Source organism: Lepus europaeus, chromosome 8 (genome assembly GCF_033115175.1).
Source record: "Lepus europaeus isolate LE1 chromosome 8, mLepTim1.pri, whole genome shotgun sequence".
In the NCBI taxonomy this organism is placed as follows: Eukaryota; Metazoa; Chordata; class Mammalia; order Lagomorpha; family Leporidae; genus Lepus; species Lepus europaeus.
In genome coordinates this window covers 71,096,401-71,117,425 of record NC_084834.1, presented here as the reverse complement: position 1 = coordinate 71,117,425, position 21,025 = coordinate 71,096,401, and the positions used below count along the sequence as shown (strand labels likewise).

General features: G+C 37.7%; 2 protein-coding genes across 4 annotated transcripts in view; one reads left to right on the top strand and one right to left on the bottom strand.

The window, feature by feature from the left end:
* Positions 1–20,101, bottom strand: part of TBCK (TBC1 domain containing kinase) — a 259,648-nt gene extending 239,547 nt beyond the window's left edge. Inside the window, exons 1-3 of one of the 2 annotated variants that reach the window (XM_062199774.1) lie at positions 19,819–20,101; positions 15,371–15,592; positions 5,949–6,021 (exon numbers count right to left, since the gene is read on the bottom strand). In XM_062199774.1, coding sequence (XP_062055758.1) covers positions 5,949–6,021; positions 15,371–15,563 — 266 coding nt within the window. In that variant the 5' untranslated portion in view covers positions 15,564–15,592; positions 19,819–20,101. The remainder of the gene's footprint in view (positions 1–5,948; positions 6,022–15,370; positions 15,593–19,818) is intronic. The other variant, XM_062199773.1, reaches the window with a different exon arrangement.
* Positions 20,102–20,375: 274 nt separating this feature from the next.
* AIMP1 (aminoacyl tRNA synthetase complex interacting multifunctional protein 1) overlaps positions 20,376–21,025 on the top strand; it is a 31,539-nt gene continuing 30,889 nt past the window's right edge. Inside the window, exon 1 of one of the 2 annotated variants that reach the window (XM_062199775.1) lies at positions 20,376–20,465. In XM_062199775.1, the coding sequence (XP_062055759.1) occupies positions 20,464–20,465 (2 nt within the window). In that variant the 5' untranslated portion in view covers positions 20,376–20,463. Of the gene's footprint in view, positions 20,492–21,025 lie in introns of both variants that reach the window. The other variant, XM_062199776.1, reaches the window with a different exon arrangement.

Sequence of the window (21,025 nt, the reverse complement as noted above, 5' to 3'; positions counted from 1 at the left end):
CAAATTCTCAAATGAATTTTATGGATATTAAACTATAAAGAAAGATAATACTCAATTATCACTTTAAAAGATCTATTATTTACTTGAGAGGCAGAGTTACAGATAGAGGGAGAGACGGAGGTTTTCCATTTGCTGGTTCACTCACCAAATGACCACAATGGCGGCAGATGTGAAGCTAGGATCCAGAAGCCTCTTCTGGGTCCTCTATGTGAGTGCAGGGGCCCAAGCACTTAGGCCATCTTCTGCTGCCTTCCCAGGCCATCAGCAGGGAGCTGGATTGGAAGTGGAGAGGCCTGGATTGGAACTGGCACCCATATGGGATGCCAGTGCCGCAGGCAGAGGCTTAACCTACTACTCCACAGAACCAGCCCCAATACTTGATTTTCTAGTGAGATCTGACACTTTATGAGAATCTTAAGTTATAATATATTAGCAATGCAAAGTATTACTCTGATATTGCAGTACAATATTTTTTAGTCTGATAATAAATATGCACAAACACATTTAGTAAATTGACACAGTATTTTAATCTCTAATTTTCATTTCCATATTCCCTGTCCTATCAATTCAACACAGATTTTTTTTCCAAAAATTAAATCAAGTAAAATATATATCTGGAAAGATGCTTATTCTTAGAAAATCTACTGTGAACAACTACCAGACAACTGGCAGCTTACAGTTTTATAACAGTTATAGACAGATGGGTCTCATATTGCAATCCCATCTAAATAGAAGATTTCCTGTTTACTTTGCATCAGCCTTTTTACAGGTGCAGACAGCTTACTTTTGGCAGTAAAGAAAACTAATTTATAAGAACATTTTCTCATTTTCCTTAAATAGGTTAAAGAATGAATTAAAATTGCAGTACATCAACTTTGCACATGAAACTTGCTCTGCTATTAGAGACTAATGTAATCCAAATATGTGGGAAAGTTCTTAACAAAACTTAGATGGATGGATCAGATAAAAACTTGGGGCCAGCGCTATGGCTCACTTGGTTAATCCTCCACCTGTGGCATCAGCACTCCAAGTTCTAGTCCTGGTTGGGGTGCCGGGTACTAGTCCCGGTTGCTCCTTTTCCAGTCCAGCTCTCTGCTGTGGTCCAGGAGGGCAGTGATAGATGGCCCAAGTGTTTGGGTCCCTGCACCCGCATGGGAGACCAGGAGGAAGCACCTGGCTCCTGGCTTTGGATGGGCACAGCTCCGGCCATTGTGGCCATTTGGGTGGTGAACCAATGGAAGGAAGACCTTTCTCTCTGTCTCTCGCTCTCATTGTCTAACTCTACCTTTCAAATAAAAAAAAACGAAACGAACAAATAAACCCCACAAAATAAAACGGTTTGCAAAAAGAAGTTCATGACTCAGAAGACAAATTTTCATCATTTTTGCTCAAATCTACCCTTTTTCCTTTTTTTCATAAGGATACAGTTGATATTGTTTTGCTGATAAGATTTTTTTTTTTTTTGTTCATATTTTTTTTTTTAACTTTTATTTAATGAATATAAATTTCCAAAGTACAGCTTATGGGTTACAATGGCTTCCCCCCTCCCGTAAATTCCCTCCCACCCGCAACCCTCCCCTCTCCCGCTCCCTCTCCCCTTCCATTCATGTAAGGATTCATTTTCAATTCTCTTTGTATACAGAAGATCAGCTTAGTATATATTAGGTAAAGTTTTCAACATTTTGCCCATATAGCACTACAAAGTGAAAAAAACTACCATTGGATTACTAATTATAGCATCAAATAGCAATGTACAGCACATTAAAGACAGAGAACCCACATGATTTTTTTTTTCAAATTAATTAACTTTCTATGCCATTTCCCCTTCAATACCAGGTTGTTATTTTTTTTTTTTCATTTCCAATTCTCTTTATATACAGAGGATCACTTCAGTATATCATTAGTAAAGAGCTCATCAGTTTGTGCCCACACAGAAACGCAAAGTATAAGGATAAAGTATTACATTCTATATCTAGAGTCAGGACCTAAGCTGATCAGGTCATTGTTTCTTATAGTGTCCATTTCATTTCCGTAGGTTTCCCCTTTGGTGCTCAGTTAGTTGTCGCCGATCAGGGAAAAGAAATGATATTTGTCTCTTTGGGACTGGCTTAATTCACTCAGCATGATGTTTTCCAGATCCCTCCATCTTGTTTCAAATGACTGGGTTTCATTGTTCCTTACTGCTGTATAGTATTCTATGGAGTACATGTCCCATAATTTCTTTATCCAGTCTACTGTTGATGGGCATTTGGGTTGGTTCCAGGTCTTAGCTATAGCTGATAAGATTTTATCTAGTATCTCATGAAAAGTTTTTGTCGTTCTATTTTAAATATTTTTATTTATTTGAAGGAGAGTGAGGGAGAGACAGAGAGCGAAACTGAGAGTGAGTGTGAGGGACACAGAGAGAGCTCTTCCATCTGCTAATTCATTCCCCAAAAAGCTACAACATCCAGGTCTGGGCTAGTCTGAAGCCAGAACCAGGAACAGCATTCTAGTCTCTGACATGGGTAGCAGAGGTCCAAAGCATTTGGTCCATCTTCCACTGCCTTTCCTGGCTCATTAGCAGGAAGCTGGATCAGACATGCCGTAACTGAGACTCAACTGGCACTCTGTTATGGGGTGCTGGCAATACAAGGTGTTGCTTAGCCCACTGCAACACATCAATGGCCCATTGTCATTCCTTTTTATCCTTGTTTTAGAGATGAATCTCATAGTGATGAATAATATTTTTCACAGTAAAAAGATGCCACCATTCTTCAATGCCTTTGGGTTTGTTTGCATATGAGTATTACAGAAGGACACACATTCTTTACAAATATATATGAACATGAGTATAATGAAGGGCAAAACTCATATTGTCTTTCATGGCACTTAAGTTTTATAATATTCTTTTTAAATTTATTTTACACAGAACATAAAGGAATCTTTTCAGGTCTTTGTGACTAGAACCCGGCACCCATATGGGGTACCAGCACCGCAGGCGGAGGATTAACCAAGTGAGCCACGGCACCGGCCCCCTGTTTGTTTTTAAGTAGGCAAAGGAAGGACATACAGGCAGATAGTAAAATGTGGAAATCAGAAGAAACATTCTAGAGATCCCATCATCCTGATGATCAGAAGACTACTCGAGTTGTAGCTACAGACCCTCTGGGACTGCTGAAAGCACAAGACCATGGGTTGTATCAATTTTCAGGATGTAGAGTAATTCTGACTATCACAGAGTGCTGCCTATGAAGACCACATTCTATCCTGGTATTTCTGGATATTCCTTTAGCACTCTACCACCTCTTCATATTGTGAACTCATTTCTTTCTTCTGTCTCAAATACTGTAAATGAATACTAAATAATTTTAAGAACTTCAAATTATTATTCAGTTAGTGTTAATGTTGTTTTAGCAACTCACTCCTGTGTACCTAAAACTTCTGAGGTAGCCAGCCTTCAAGATGGTCTCTGATGGCCCCTGATTCCTAAGATTCACATTCTTTAGTGTCCTCGAACACTTGAATTGAGCTAATGGCCTGTGAAACCAACAGGACTCTGTAGAAATGACAATGTGAACTTTTTGAGGCTAGGTCACAAAACACACTGCAGCTTCCACTTTGCTTTGCTCTCTCTGATTGCTCACTCTTAAGAAAAGCCAACCACCAGTTAAGAGTCCTGTAGAAAAGACCTCAGCAAAAGGAAGAGCTAATGCCTCCCATCCAAAACTGGCACCTTATTATGAGAAAAACCATCTTAGACAGATCATCCATCTCCTGTCAGGCTTTCAGAGGTCTGCAACCTTGTGAGACACTGAGCTAGAACTACTGAGTTAATCCATTCCTGAATTCCAAACCCAGAGAAGTTATATAAGATAATAAATGTTCACTGCAGCTTTAAGTCACTGAGTATTGATGTAATTTGTTAAACAATAACTAATATATACTATTTATTTTAAAAACCAAGAAATGCAAAGAAGGCAATGTAATCCAATGAATAAACATCTCTTTTAATGACATATGTTTCTACATGAGCAATTCAGAACTCAAACCAAGTAATAACTCAACAGGTGTTTGTTAAATTGAGGTATAATTTTACTTATGTATAAATAATATTTACATCTTTGGTGTACATTGTTCATAACCTTTTTAAGTTTCATCCATGTGTTATGTTCATTCTTTTTTATCAAGTAGAATACCATGATTTATCAATTTTTCCATTGATGGATGTTTGAGTTCTTCCTAGTTTGGAGCTAATATGAATGTTTCTAGGACCAATACTATGCAAAGCCTTATAGTGGACATGTATTTTTCTGTTCTTGTGGTTAAAAACATAGGCAGGGCTGGGATTAGAGTGAGGCACCTAGTATACATTTAAAGAGGCCCTATTCCTAGGAGTGCAATTGGTGTATCATAAAATAGATGCTTCTAAAATTTAGATTATTAAGTTATAGTATTAAAATTTTACACTTAGATGTGCCATGGACTCTTGTCAAGAAATCTAGTATGTAGATAAGAAGCAATAGTTAGCTAATATATTAGCATAATAAAACAATGTATACTTACAAAAATAAGGTATCAACACATTATCAGATATATGGCTTTTAAATAAAATGTCAAGTTGAGAATAACTTGCTTTAGAATGACCCTTAAATTAAATAAAAATCATAAAGAGACTAGTCCAAGATTGCTTAGCTAGTTAGTGACTTTTTCATCATACACATTGCATTGTAAGTGTTTGCACAAATTTAACCTAGGCTTAGTTAAAATATTTTTTCTTAGATAACAATCAATTGTAGCTACAACTGATTTCCAGTGTTGATGCCAAATAACTTTCATAGAGAATTTTTAGCAGCAATGGCTTATAAATCTGAAACAGTGAGTAAAGAATAATTAGATTTATATTCATCTAGAATATTGTGATAATGAAAAAGTATTACACAGTGAGATAAAGAATATTCTTTTAGTGGCCAGCATTGTAACACAATGGGTTAAGTCACTGCCTATGATGCCAGCATCTTATGTGAATGCCAGTTTGAGTCCTGGCTGTTCCACTTCCAATCTAGCTCCCTACTAATGTGCCTAGGAAGGGAGTGGAAGCAGGCCCTTATATTTGGGGCCCTGTCACCCATATGGTAGACCACAATGGAATTCCAGGCTCCTGGCTTCTGACTGGCACAGCCCCAGCTATTGTGGTCATTTAGAGAGTGAACCACCGAATAGAAGATCTCTCTATCTCTTCCTTTCTTTCTGTAACCCTGTCTTTCAAATAAATAAAATCTTAAAAGAAAAAAAAAATGGAATGGACCATTACAATACTATAAATATAAAGTAGTTTTTATTGGTTTTGTGCAACTTCATAAACCAAAGCAAGATTTTGATAGTTTTAGGATAATTTCAGAAAATGCATAAGACACTTATTTAATGTATGTATGTTATAAACAATTAGATCACATTCACTTTTTGCCAAGATATAGAAAGTAAATTTGTTGAGTTATTGAAATACTTGGATTTGAACTGCATCATTAAATTCTACGAAGTCATGATAGTTACTTCTCCTATTCCTCAACATAGCCTTTGCTTAAAACAGTTTACTACAACACTAGGAATACCAGTATACAGTGAAAAGTCACCATGTTCCCTTTCAGGAAAATAACTATTAGCTAGTAAATGTTCAGTACTAGGAAGACTTCAGTGTGTGTATATTCTTTTGAGGAATTACTTGTCAAGTACTTTGGAGAATGCTTATCTCATGAACGTCAAACACTGGAAAATCTCAATACTGAATTTTTCTATAGCTTGTGCTTTAAATTTCCCAAAATGAAAATTTGTATCTAGATTAAATCATTAAACAAGTAACAAAAGAAACCAAAGCCCTGAAGTTTCCAGTTAAAATGCCTGTTTGTCAGTTTATGCTTTTAATTTAAGTGTCTTAATATTCATTTAATTGTTGTGCTATTACACAGTACCTCACAGGTTTCCTTTCTCGAAGCAAGTCTTCCAGACTCCGTTCACAGTGTTCAGCCACCACAACGAGTCTTTCTGAGTAAGACAAAGCAAATCTACTTTATATTTGATTAATACAACAATTTAATAGCAAAAACAATATATTCCACTGAACGCAGTAAGATACGATACAAACAATATTTTAAAAGAGCTTTTCAAACTCTATATTAATCACATCATCACCGAATAAAGTAGGATAAGTGTCTAGTAAACCAATGCATTAAATAAAAATCCTTTGCTATCTCATGTGTTCCTCTATAGTTTCTCTTACATGCTTCAGGAAAAAAAAAAAACAGATGGAAAGTTGACCTTGAGAAAAAAAAAAATGATTCTTTTTCTGAAACAGACTGGCAAAGTAAGATTGGATGAAGATGAAGAGAAATTTTGAAGGGAAAGAGAAATCGGAGAGCGAGAGACAGGTGTTTCATTCAAAAACAGAGTTTTGAAACATAGTTTAGAAACTTGAGGAAAGTAAAAATATTCTAATTCATGACCACAGAGAAAGAATAGAAAAGTGACTTGGCTTTATGGGGCCTGCTGAGATTAAATTAAATATAAAATGGTAGTACTCACAATGAATATTATGGTATAATTTGGATTTTCCAACTGATCAAGTCTCTTAAGATAACTGCACAGTTCTAATGGCCAGCCCCTATCTTTTGTTTTGTTTTTCTCACAAAGTATTCCTAGTGATTAACATGATATAATTTTTCTTAAATGAATTAATCTACTAGGAGCAAAAATATATATATAACTGAGTTTACAAGCAGTTGGGAACTTGATAAAGTTATTTCAGGAGTTTGGTTTAAAACAAATGCAGGTGTTGTGAGTATTTAGGCAAAATGAATTCTAAATTCCCTAAAAAGGGGGGGGGGGGGAGATAAAAACATAACGCCAGATTGAAACACTATGAAGAAGTAAATGTGCAATGTGCTTGAGAATTGTGGTAACTGAATAGAGAAGGTTTGGTGAAAATGAAACAGTAGCATTTGGGCCATTTTCCACTGCCTTCCCAGGTGCATTAGCAGGGAGCTGGATAGGAAGTGGAGCAGCCGGATCTCGAACCGGCATCCATATAGAATGCTGGCATCACAAGCAGAAACTTAACCTACTATGACACAACATGGCCTCAAATTAACTGTTTTAAATTGGAAATTATTAAGTCTCTGTATCTGTAAGAAATTTCCAAAGTGTGTGTTTGGCACTGGACTAAAATTCGTCATTCTTCTCCTGGAAACTCTCTCAAAATATCATCATTTAGAGTTTGCCAATAGTTCAAGGTTCTATGGAACTTTTAAGTGTTAGTTTAATACTGCAGAGCCATAATCCTTGGCAGGGTATTGAAGTTTCTCCCCAAGGTAATGGAATGTACACCAAAACAGTGTTTCCAATATGAACATGTTTTTTCAAGAAATTATTAGGGAATCTTTATTCCGAAACCCTGAACCACTGTATGAAAATAATTTCTGTTTGTTATAAAAACAATATAGTTTCACAGAACAAAATATTTGGAAATCATAATGTGCCAAATATAAATCAGCAATGTAGTGGCATTATTTATGAAAAACAAATGTGACACGAATTTGAACTTAAAGAATAGAACATTCAGGAACTTTGGAAGAATCTTTCTTTTCATAAAGATTTAATGAATGCCAAGTATTATGTAGCATGTCCAGCCTGAACTCTAGGGATTAAGTCAATGAGAAGAAACTGAAAACAGTGTATAATTAAGCAAGAAAGATAAAACAGAGGAGCTGAATAAGATGAAAAGCAAAGAGGTAGGAATAAAAGAAAAAATGTGGGTTTTTTTTAATTGGGAAAAAAGATTAAGTCTATAATCAGTTTACTTTAAGTAAGGAAGAATGTTCTAAACTGGGTGATTTATAACTCGGTTGACCAGCCTTAAGAACAGAACTGAAGCTTACTGAAGAAGACGAAATCTTGCCCAAAGAATGCAGTCTCAGCCCAGCCCAACAGTTTAGCTTATCCTTCCTGATGGCCTGCTGTATGGACATCAAACTTGCCTAGCCAGTCTCAACAATCCCACAGATCAAGTCAAAGCAATCAAGCATTAAACTAACTTTCTCTCTTTACACACACACACATGCACACACACATATTTCCTGCTAGTTCTGTTTCTCTGATGAAACCCTGGCTGACACACACACTAAGGCTGAAACGTATATGATACATACATGGAATATATTATCACATAGATCCTTAGTTACCTTATTATTCTCCACATGACTTTAAAAATCCATAGTTAAAATAACTGTGATCTTGATTTTTACCAGCAATTACTGAAAAATTTCTGGATAACCAATTCCAAATTAAAAAAATGGATGTGGCCGGTGCCATAGCTCAACAGGCTAATCCTCCGCCTAGTGGCGCTGGCACACCGGGTTCTAGTCCCAGTCGGGATGCCGGATTCTGTCCCAGTTGCCCCTCTTCCAGGCCACCTCTCTGCTATGGCCTGGGAGTGCAGTGGAGAATGGCCTGGGTCCTTGGGCCCTGTACCCGCATGGGAGACCAGGAGAAGCACCTGGCTCCTGCCTTCGGATCAGCGCGGTGCGCTGGCCGCAGCGTGCCGGCCGCGGAGGCCATTGGAGGGTGAACCAATGGCTAAAGGAAGACCTTTCTCTCTGTCTCTCTCTCTCATTGTCCACTCTGCCTGTCAAAATAAATAAATAAATAAATAAAAAATAAAAAAATGGATGCATTATGATTTATCATGAGGGAGGATTCTAAACACTACTGAAATTTCAAGCTCAAAATAAGACTAGATTTGTTAACAGCTTTCATGCTTTATTGGCTTTTTCTTTTAAAGATATCTTCCTAAACTTATTAAAAATAAATCAAGTTCTCAAATTCTAGTGAAATGCGTACTACTGTTGAAATCAAAATGCCCATGCCACTGAGATGCCAAGAAAATAGTATTACCTTGAATCATTTTAAATGATCTACAAAAAAGCAAAAGTCTGATTTCTGGGCTAACCTAGCAAATGAAAACACAACTTTACTAAAACAGACTACATGTCACACATAATGCCAAACAAGCAGAGGGAACGAAGGAAAGAGGACTAACAATGACAAGCTATCTCCAAAGCAAGAATAGAATAAGGGCAGAAGTGGAACCAAATAAAAATTCTTTGAGGATACAATTAAGTGGAGCCCAAACCCAAACCATGTGGCTTTACATCATTGAGACAGTGCCATTCACTGTTCACTGTGGGGACCATGGAGTAGAAACTTCTCAGATTATCAAAGTAATTGCAACTGAAATGACTGGGATGTTTTAGAACAATTGACCTTTACAAAAACACTTATGCTAACTCAGTTATTTACTCCTTATGCACAACAATAAAGATTTTAACAAAAAAAAAAAAAACTGTTAAAAGAGATGAAGAATGGGACTATACAATTAAGTGATCAATTCAACAGGAAGATATGATTATACTAAACATGTATGCACCCAATTACAGGGCACCTGGCTATTTAAAAGAAATGTTAATAGATCTAAAGGGAGACATAGACTCCAATACAACACTAATGAGAGACTTTTGTTTTTCCATACCATTTGTTGAGCTCTTTATTTAAATTTAACAGAGTTAATCAAATGTGTATAAAGTTAATTGAAAATAGATCTTACTAAAAAAATAAGAATAAAAATAGGAGAGGGAGGAGGAAGAGGGGTGGGAGAGTGGGTGGGAGGGCAGATGGTGAGAAGAACCACAATGTTAGTAAAGTTGTAATTATGACGTTTGTAAATTTTAAGCTGTATACTTCTGCATACAATCCTTTTTTTTTTTTTTTTTTTTGACAGGCAGAGTGGACAGTGAGAGAGAGACAGAGAGAAAGGTCTTCCTTTACCATTGGTTCACCCTCCAATGGCCGCTGCAGCCGGCGCACCGTGCTGATCTGAAACTGGGAGCCAGGTGCTTCTCCTGGTCTCCCATGCGGGTGCAGGGCCCAAGGACTTGGGCCATCCTCCACTGCACCTCCGGGCCACAGCAGAGAGCTGGCCTGGAAGAGGGGCAACCGGGACAGAATCTGGTGCCCCGACCGGGACTAGAACCCAGTGTGCCGGCACCGCAAGGTGGAGGATTAGCCTATTGAGCCGTGGTGCCAGCCTCTGCATACAATCCTAAGGATTTACTTCTAAGGGTACAGTTTAAAAATTTGCCATGGGATCCCAAATCCCCTTAGGCTTGGTGGTAAAAGTATCATCATTAGTGTTAAAGCAATCATATAGATAGAAGTGACAAAATAATCATATAAATAGGATTAAGTGTCTGATAATAATAATAGAATTAAAAAGGAGTGAATGCTCCAACATGGGAAGCAGTCCACCCAGCAGACTCACAGAATGACAATCGCTTTAAGTAGCACTGTGACATCAGAACTAGCCCTTTCTGGCATTCTGGTCTGGCTAAAAATCTTACAAGATTTTCAGGCATGGAAAGCCAAGAAACTGTGGCCAATGATGTCCTACATGAAGGATCTCGGTGGGTGAGACCCCAATGGAAAGAACTCGTCATCAAAGAACGATGTACTTTTCTCTGAAGGGAGAAGAAAACTTCCACTTTGCTTAAGGCCTTGTCTAAATACTGACAGTTTGTGGATTCAAAAGGTTTCCATAGCCTAGGCAGCTCATGTCAAGAGCCTCGGGTGGTCACAGAATTCATACATAAGAGTGTTAATTATTAAAATTACAACAGGAGTCACTGTGCACTAACTTCCCATGCAGGATTTCTGTCATCAAAGAGTTGTATTATTAGAGTTAACAGTAAAATTTGTTCTGAAAGATTTATTTCCTTTTAGTGTATTAAGACATATTCTTAGGTCTCACAAATGATACTTATGCCTAAGTGCTCACAAAAGATGTATGTATCATACTTGGGTGCTTTTTAAAGTTAATTAAGTTTCTAAAAAAAAAAAAAAAGTAAAATTAACTTCAAGATGCACTGACTTTGATCAGCCCTTGTCTCAACTGCTGAAGAGTGTTTTGTATTTTGCTTTTATTTCTTTTTTCATGCAAATTGTTGAGCTCTTTACTTAGTATAGAGTCCATCTGCTGTGTATAAAGTTAATTGAAAATGGACCTTAGTGGAGAATGGGACTGGGAATGGAAGAGGGAGGAGGAGGAGGGATGGGAGTATGGGTGGGAGAACAGGTACAGTGGGAAGAATCACTATATTCCTAAAATTGTACCTATGAAATGAATGAAGTTTGTATTCCTTAAATAAAAGGTTTCTTTGGGAAAAAAATAAAAATAAAAAAAAAGAGAAAGTGCGTAGCAGAGCAGGTAACATGTGAAGAATCCATGTTCCTAAAGATGTAATTATGAAATGTATGAAGTTCGTATTCTTTAAATAAAAGGTTTCTGGGGGGGAAAAAAGATGAAAAAAAAAAATTAAAAAAAACTATGCTAAGGCCAGCGCCGTGGCTCAACAGGCTAATCCTCTGCCTTGTGGCACCGGCACACCGGGTTCTAGTCCCGGTCAGGGTGCCGGATTCTGTCCCGGTTGCCCCTCTTCCAGTCCGGCTCTCTGCTGTGGCCCAGGAAGGCAGTGGAGCATGGCCCAAGTGCTTGGGCCCTGCACTCCATGGGAGACCAGGATAAGCACCTGGCTCCTGCCTTCGGATCAGCACGGTGCGCCGGCCGCAGCGCGCAGGCCGCGGAGGCCATTGGAGGGTGAACCAAAGGCAAAAAGGAAGACCTTTCTCTCTGTCTCTCTCTCTCACTGTCCACTCTGCCTGTCAAAAAAAAAAATAAATGCTGATAATTAAAAAAAAAAAAAAAAAACTATGCTAAGTCAAAGAACCCAGAAACAAAAGAACATGTATTATAGGATTCTATAATTCTAGACAAGTTAATAAAGTCAGAAAGATTATTGGTTTCCTGGGGCTCAGAAAGGAAATGCAAATGAATGTAGTGGGCAGGAGATCTTATTTGGGTGATGAAAATGGTGTAAAAGTGACTTATGGTAAATAGTTGCAAGACTGAATAAAATTACTAAAATCATTGAAGAAAAAAAAGAATCTGTTATGGAGTGTGCAACTAGCAAAACCCCACACCAGGGGTGGGGAATGTCTGGCCCAGGGGCCTTACCTCAGATACCCATACCAAAAACTTTTTTTTTTTTTTTAGCAATGTCTTAATGCATAACCTGTACAACAGGTTATAAAATTTGCAACTGATTATTTTCTCCATTGCTATATCGATGTCTTTATATATATATATATTTTTTTTTTTGACAGGCAGAGTTAGACAGTGAGAGAGAGACAGAGAGTTATAGATAGTGAGAGACAGACAGAGAGAAAGGTCTTCCTTCCATTGGTTCACTCCCCTAATGGCCGCCATGGCCGGTGCGCTGCACCAATCCTTTGCCAGGAGCCGGGTGCTTCCTCCCAGTCTCCCATGCGGGTGCAGGGGACAAGCACTTGGGCCATCCTCCACTGCCCTCCAGGGCCACAGCAGAGAGCTGGACTGGAAGAGGAGCAACCTCTCTAGTACCCAGTGCCCCAACCGGGACTAGAACCCAGGGTGCCGGCGCCACAGGTGGAGGATTAGCCTAGTGAGCCATGGCACTGGCCTATATCAATGTCTTAATGCCTCACCTGGACAATAGGTTATAAAGGTCATAACAGACCATTTTTCCTTTTTAGGTAAATCTAGCAATTCATTAATATGTTGCCTCATTATGAAAGTCATTTTAAGTACTTGGATTTTCTTCTTTGCTCTGACTTACAAGAACAATACAAATTTGCAGTCCACCGGGGCTAGCGCTGTGGCACAGCGGGTTAAAGCCCTGGCCTGAAGTGCCGGCATCCCATATGGGCGCCGGTTTTAGTCCCAGCTGTTCCTCTTCCCATCCAGCTCTCTGCTATGACCTCGGAAAGCAGTGGAAGATGGCCCAAGTCCTTGGGCCCTTGCACCCGCGTGGGAGACCCGGAAGAAGCTCCTGCCTCCTGGCTTCACGGATCAGCACAGCTCCGGCTGTTGCAGTCATTGGGGAGTGAACCAGGGGATGGAAGACCTCTCTCTCTCTCTGCCTCTCCTTTCTCTGTGTAACTCTTTCAATTAAATAAAAATAAATCTTTTAATAAAAAACAAAAAACAAATTTCAGTCCACCAACATAAACTATATATTCATTGATATTACTAATCTTCTTCTATTGCTTCTCGGCCTTTTGGCTAAGATCAAGTGCGTGGTAATACTAATCTTCTATCTCATTTGTTGGTTTGTTGTCTCTCCCTGAAAGGAATTTGTGTATGTCACTCCAAATATGACATTTTGACATAAGGATGGTTTAAACTAAAGGCAATTAGTTCTGTGCTCCCTTCATTTTGGACTAAAAGCAGGACACAGATTTCCATAGGTAAAGGTGACAAATTTCCATTTGTGAAGGAGTTCTATTCTCCTATGGAAGAGGACAATGGTTTTTATCTATAGAACAAACCTTAATGAATAACTTCTTTCTAGTCATCTTCCCATAAATTATCCCCTCCACCCCGCCCCCCAGAAACCTAAAATCCTTTTTCTTTGGTTTAGTCTCCATATTTTATCACCCGTTGTTGGGAAGGTATATGTACCCCAAATCCTAACTCCCTCACTAAGTAATATTCCTTCATGAACTCCATATATATGTAATTAAATCGGGTTTCTTTCCTCTCATTAATCTCTCTTATCAGTTTGATTCATGGGCCCCATCCACTAAACCTAATAGGGTACAGAAAGAATTTTTTCCTTTCCTATATCCTCATTTTGATCATATCTTTTTCTTCCCCATGCTATATGTATAGGTTGAGTATTTTTTTATGTGAAATGCTTGGGACCAGAAGTGTTTCAGATTTTGGAGTCCTCTGTAACTAGGAATGCTTTCATACACTTTACTGGTTGAACAGCCCTAGTATGAAAACTTGAAACCCAAAATGCTCCTAAATCCAAAACTTTTTCAGCCTTTGGCATTTCAGATTTGGAATTTTAGGTGGAGGATATTTAACCTATATTAAATGTCATATAGATATAATTATACAGATAAATAGTATATAATTATACAGATAAATATACAGTTCTAAAATTCTTTTTAGAAAAAGATAATTAAGAAATGAAAATATCTTTTTAAAAAATAATGACTAACAATGATATTAATATTTTGTTTCTTAGGATAATGTCAACAAGTAAAGGACAGTATATCATTTGAAAATCCATTATGCTTTTAGGCCACTAGCACCATCAGAATGAATAAAAAATAAGCAAATAAAACTTCACAGACATAACATAAATTAGGAAAGGAAAATAAAAACACCTCCCAACCACTACTCTGCTTCCAAAATGCCTGTAATAATCTGGTCCAAAGCATGAATAGGGAACTCAATACATTTCTCCCATGTAAGTGGTAGGAGCCCAACTACTACATCCCTGCTGCAACTCAGGGTCTACATTGCAGGAAGCTAGAAGTAGGAACTGCAACTGGAAATTAACCCTAGATATTATAGTGTGGGACAAGGGCATCCAAAGGTTAAAGACTCACTCCTAACCTCACTAAAACTTTTTATATAGCAACTTGATTAATATCAATAATCTTCAGAGCATACTTTAACATTCTTTCTTTTTACTCTCATTGCATGACATATTATACATAACCTATTAAAATCATGTTTATAGTCTATTGTTTCTGGAGCTGATGTGCCAAATACATAACACTCAAATATTTGCCATTAATAATCATTACATAAATATTTTCTACTCAGTCCATAAATGCAAATATTTTCAGAGAAAATAGTATTAACAGAAATAGAGCAGACAATCTCAAAGTATAATTTAGCTCATTTTTGCAGAATACTAAAGAAAATATAGTCTGGATTTATGAAGGTCTTTAATGTTAAGTTGAAACATCTATCATCAAGGACCTAGGGTTCATTTTCTTTTTTTATATCTCCCAATTATTTTATGTCAAAAATTAAACAATTTAAACTAAAATACATTTAACATAATTTTGAGAACAGAAGCACAGACAGCAATTAAGCTGCCAAAAATCATTATGAAATAATTATAGTATTACACTGAACATATGCAGAATGTGGGGCACAGATGAACTGACTTTATCAGTAAAAAGGCAGTAAACATCTTCCTGATGAAATGCTTATCTATTTCAGCTCTCTAAATGTAATCCTATATGAAAAGACCAATGCAATTCAACACAATTTATTAACTATCTTTCCAACAGAGGAGAGCCAAAATTACCAACTTCAAACATAGAGAGCAAATATACAACATTGGCAAATTGATTTCTTTATATATTTACTACGTGTTTGTAACTTAAATCTTGGTTATAAAGAAAGGAACATTACATAGGAAATGGGGGGGGGGGGACTCACCATGTTTTCCTCTAGATATATCCACATATTGACAAAGTCGGGGATGGGTGATGGTTTTAAGAATTTGAAAGCGCCCTAAAATTTTGATAGAATTTGGTGTGAGAGGAAGCCCATTGCTTCCACAAACATCATGTGGCAAAGCCGAGGCAAAGAAGGTAAAGGCACCTATTTCAGCATCCTTTAAGGGAAACATTTTTGCAATCCTAGATTTTCCAAGATGACCTGGAAAAGAAGAAAATTTTATGACAGATCCACCAGACATTATGCACAATTAGTAACATACAACTTGGAGGAAAATGACAATCTGATCACGTAACAGCAAAAACAAAATTAAAAACCAACCCCTCCCCCCCAAATATCCCAAGAAGCATCTTAACTGATCCAATTATGCTTCATAATTTTCATACTCTATATCAATCTACATGTATGGGTGTGCTATATACACAACATATTTCATAGCTTAAAAATATTTAATATGAAATACTGATTTTCAACAAGTGAAAGAGAATTCTACAGGAAAAGACATTCTTTTCAGCAAACAGTGCTGGAATAAGCAATCTATATGAAAAAACAAAATAACCTCAACCCCTGCTGATACAACTACAAAAGCCTGAGATGGATCCTAGGCCTAATGCAAAAGTTAACACTCTCAGTCTTCTAAAAGAAAATGTAGAAAATAACTTTGTAACCTAAAACTAGGCAAAGATTTCTTAGATATAATACAAAAAAGAATTAACAATAAAAGACAAATTTGGTAAAGTTTATTTAATTAAAAAAAAATGTTCACATCAAAAGTATGAGAAAATGAAACTACAGGATAAAATAAGGGAAATATTGGGAACACATACATGACATTACATGTACATATAATTTTTATTATTGAACATATGTGTGTATGTATACATGATAAAAGATTTGCATCCAGAATCATAAAGAATTTCTATAATTCAATAATAAAAAGAAGCCAATACATAAATAGGCAAAAGTCAGAAACATGTTTTTTCACAAAAAGCATATAAATATTTAGTTAACACATGAAACATGTTGAATAACCATTAATTTCAGGGAAATGAAAATGAAAACCACAACAGCATAACTGTCACTGCTATCACAGTAGCTAAAGTTACAATACTGGCATAATAAATGTTGAGAGTGTGGAACTGGAGTTCTGGTACATTGTTACTGGGAGTTTAAAATGGCACAAGAACTTTGGAAAGCTATTTGGGAATTTTTTCTGAAGTTAAAAATGCCTCTAACTTATGATTGTAAAATTCCATTTGTACTAGATATTTATCCAAGAAGTTAGCTGTGAAAAAGAAAACATTTGCATGATATTTTTGTAGCAGTTCTGTTCATAATAACTAAAAATTGGAAGCAAAGCCAATGTCCCAAAAGTGAAGGATCAAACAAGTTGTTGCATATTCATACCATGGAGTTATATTTAACCAAAAAAAAAAAAAAAAAGAAACATACAAAATCATTACTATATCTCAAAAACATTATGTTGATAAAAGAAGATACAAAAGAGTACAAACTGTATGACTCCATTTAAGTGTTATTCCAGAACTACAGTTCTAAAGTTTAGTGATAAAAATCCAAGGAGAGTAGCCTGGCTAGGGAAGAGGGAGCTTGAGTGAACAGGGAAACAGAAACAGAGGAACTTTATATAGTGATAGAAATGTTCTACATATATCATGACTGGGGTGTGGGTGATTACAAGAATGAATATTTGCATCACAATTCATCCAAATGGTCACTTCAAATCATTGCATTTTAACATATGTAAATTTCATCTCTTAAAAAAGAAACATATTAGGAAGCTATATGAAAAGAATAATAAAAAACAAAAATGAGTGAAAATTAGTAGAAGTGTTGGGAAATGAAGTTCAGACAATTGTTCTGAACACGGAGAAAAAGGCAAACAAATAAAAACATTAAAAAAAGACAACACATATTGTGTGGATCAAGTCAAGAATTCAACAACCACTTTATAGGAGTTTCAGAAAACGAGAGAGAGAGAGAGAAAGGACAACAATAACAACAACAAAAAAGGACAAGAAATTATCAAAGGTAGAGTAGGAAAAAATTCCTATAGTTGAAGGAAAAAATATATATAAGTTCAAATTTAAAAAGCTTATAATTTCAAGAAGGATAAATTTTAAAACACCAACATTTATCTAAGCCCCACTAAGAGAATTCATGCAGGGGAAATAAACTAACTGCTAGACAAGTCACCATAAATTCTCAAAGCATTAAGCCTAACTATGAATTTTAATAATTTCAGAGAGGAGAAGACCAGGTCAGTTACCAACAAATAATCAGACAGGCATTCTCATCTTTGAACAAGCAACAATGAAGTCAGAAGGTAACATAACCTGGAAAGATTCATAGGTACATAATTTTGATTCTACATACAAACTACCCATCATAATAGCTAATAATAACTTATAGCCATCTAAATATTAAAAAACAAAATGATCATCGACATAGCTTTTGTGAGCAAGTCGTTTTAAGATGTCTTCCAATAAAACACAGGAGGGAACAAAATAATAGTAGATATGACGTAAACAAACCCAACAGTGCAATTAATATAAAACCAGGAAAGGAATTATACAAAACGGCTAGAAAGCAATCAGTCCAAATCAAACAGAAAGCCATTGGACCAAAGGGAATGTCTTCAAACAGAGGAATGGAATAGAATTTTCTGTGTATACAACAAAGGATAAAGAAAGCAAAAGTACATTTCCTTATAAAGGGAAGGAGAAAAGCAATCATTAAAGTGAAACAGGTTAAAAACTATGTAAGTACATGGTCCAAACAATAAAGCACACTAAACTACAGCATGATTTTTTTGCCACTGGAGTCAAAGAAAGAAGAATCGATTTGACCTTGATATTACAAATATTTTTCTTAATGTGGCACAAAGATCATGAAATTAAAATATTGGGAAGGAATTGTATCTGCTTAGCTCTGCACTGAAGCGTAACTATAAGGCCATAATGCTGTAAACTTTTCATTGACATTAGCATATAAAAAGCAAAAATCATAGTTGAGAAATATATATAACTAACTTTGACAATGTACAAGTAAATGTTCAGCTAAAGGAAAGTGAAAATGGAGGTGGTTTCTCTGGTGATAAAGGAAAATGCAGGATCACTCTTTTCCTCATTTTATAAAATGAGTTAAATATATTTTCAAAAGTTGATGTAAAAAGGTAGAGTTTATACATATTTATAATATCATTTAGAATTCCATGATAACCAGTAATAAAACCATTTCAAAATTTAGAGAAGAGATTGTGGGTGGTGTGAGCTATCTTAAGAAGTCAACAGGAAAAGGATTTAGCAGTGTAACTTATTATTCAATATATAGACCTAAAATCAGAAAAACTGAAAAGCATTTATCACTGAAGAACAGGATTGAGATTGGCAAGGCTGAGACAGTAACAGCTGCATTTTATTATTCAATCCTACCACACTATACTGTGATTTTAAACCAAATGTCTTCATCACTTAGATAACTGAAAAGTGCAAACGATCAAAAAAAAAAAAAAAAGCAATAGCTGCCATAAAGCGATAAAACAGTTCATCAGCGCCCTGCTTTGACTACCTGTTAGATGTGTGCACACAAATACACAAAATTACACATGCAGACATCTGTTTACACTTGGTCAGTGAAAAGAAGCTAGTGGAAACCAAAAACCAGTAAGGGGAGAGGAAAGATAAGGAAAACCGACATGTAAGCAGCTGGGTTTGAAATTTCAGTTCATTCAAAACACATTTTGAAGCTTGTATTTAAAGTCAGATGCTTTCTGGCTGCTGAGCCAACAGTGAACAAGCCACAATGCTTGCCCTTAATGAACTTGGGATACAATGAATCAAAGACAGCTGGGGAGTAAAAAAAGAAATAGGGCACAAGACGGAGATGTTATGAGTAAAATAATTTCTACATTTCTTCAGCAAAGGACACTGGTTATTTTATACGCCGTCTCTAAGGAAAATGTATCTCCGTCTAAAATAGAGAAATAGCGGGCCTTGAAAGGCAGTCACTGGCAATTGTAAAGTTAACTTCCCCTCATTGCTTCAGTTTCTTCTGCTCAAGGGAGCATGAAAATTCAACAACCGATTAACCCTTGAAAACCAGAAAGGAACCAAAGCAAGTCTGCATCTACGTTGAGTTACGGAGGGGCAGATTCTAGATTTTCTAGCCTCCTTTAAGACTTCGTTTGAAGAAGTAATGCAGCGGCTGCTTTTTCAAAGTTGCGGAAGTGAACGTGTGATTTACTGGGAAGGCGGCCTGTAACTAGGGGTGGAGACGCCAGCCAGCAGCAAGCTGCACTTCAGCTCTATCTCGCTGCGGCCATTCGGGGCCATTCGGTGCACCTGAGAGTCCTCTATCTCCCACATGCCCCACAGACTACGACACAGAAAACAGGGATTCCCAAATACCTGCCTCCGAGCCAGGGGACGCAGGCGGGCACAAAGACCAGGGGGTTGGAGCTTCTACACAGGACCCCCAGTGCTGTCTCTGTGGCTGGTGTGGCCGCTACTGCTTATTGCACCAGGCTCTGCATTTCAGGTGCTTCTACAAGAGGCAGCACCCGGAACGTCGGGAGCGCAGAGACTGCCCTTTGCCTGCAAGCCAAGACAGCGAAGATTCGCTTCCCGGAACCCGGCCTGGAGCGCGCGCCCGGCGCTCTCCACTGACAGCTCCCTCACTTCCTCGCCCATCCTCCACGCAGCCCGGCTCTTTCTGGTGACGTCAAAGCTTCCGCGACTCAACAGTGAGGAAAGACCCTGACTTCCGGCGCTCGCATGTTGCCCGAACTGCCGACAAAAATGTAGCGACCGAAGAACAACCACGGGGGCAGTTGGGGATATTGGGCGAGAGAACAGAGGACAGGAAGCGTGATGGGGCGGTTTAATAGGACTCGGTGCAGGAAGGGCACAACAGAATGCGGAGTTGAGTCTCTAGGCTATTCAGGCACTTAACGGGGACACCTCATTGGGTCCTTTTCCACTGCCACGTGTGGGAGAGGCTTGTCGCAGCCTGCTCCCGGCTGAAGCTGCTGCGGAGCCCCTGTCCACTGCTTCATGTGAGTGACGTCGCGGAGGGTCCTGGGTAGGCGGATTACGATCCTAGGAGTCTTTCTTTTCTTACTCGCTTCCAGGAGAGAACCCCTGGACTGTAGGTGCTGTTGGAAAGACAGCTTGCACCGGCACCAACCTTGAAATGAGGAAATCAGGAAAGAGCTTGGGACCTTTCGGTGGAGCCAAGTTTGAGAAATGGGCTGCAGGGCCGAAGGAAGGGGTGCTCTTGGAAAAATATTCGTTAGCATGTCTGTTTTTATGTTAATATCAACGCCAAAGAACTTGGGTATTTGTAGGGGCAGAGAAGAGAATGCCTTCATTTGGCAAATAGTTTTTAAGCACCCACTGCATTCCAGGCACCGTTTTAGACATTAGGTAAAGAGCAACGAACAAAGCAGGCAAAAATCCCCGTCTCCCTGTAGCTCACTTTTATTGAGGAAGACATATACCAGAAGGAAATAAAAGCGTGCCGCATGTTAGGTGTGATGAGAGTGGAAGGGAAAAATTATAAAGCAGGGAAGGAAAGTACTGATTGAATTTTAAGTGTGGCCAGGGACGGTCTCAG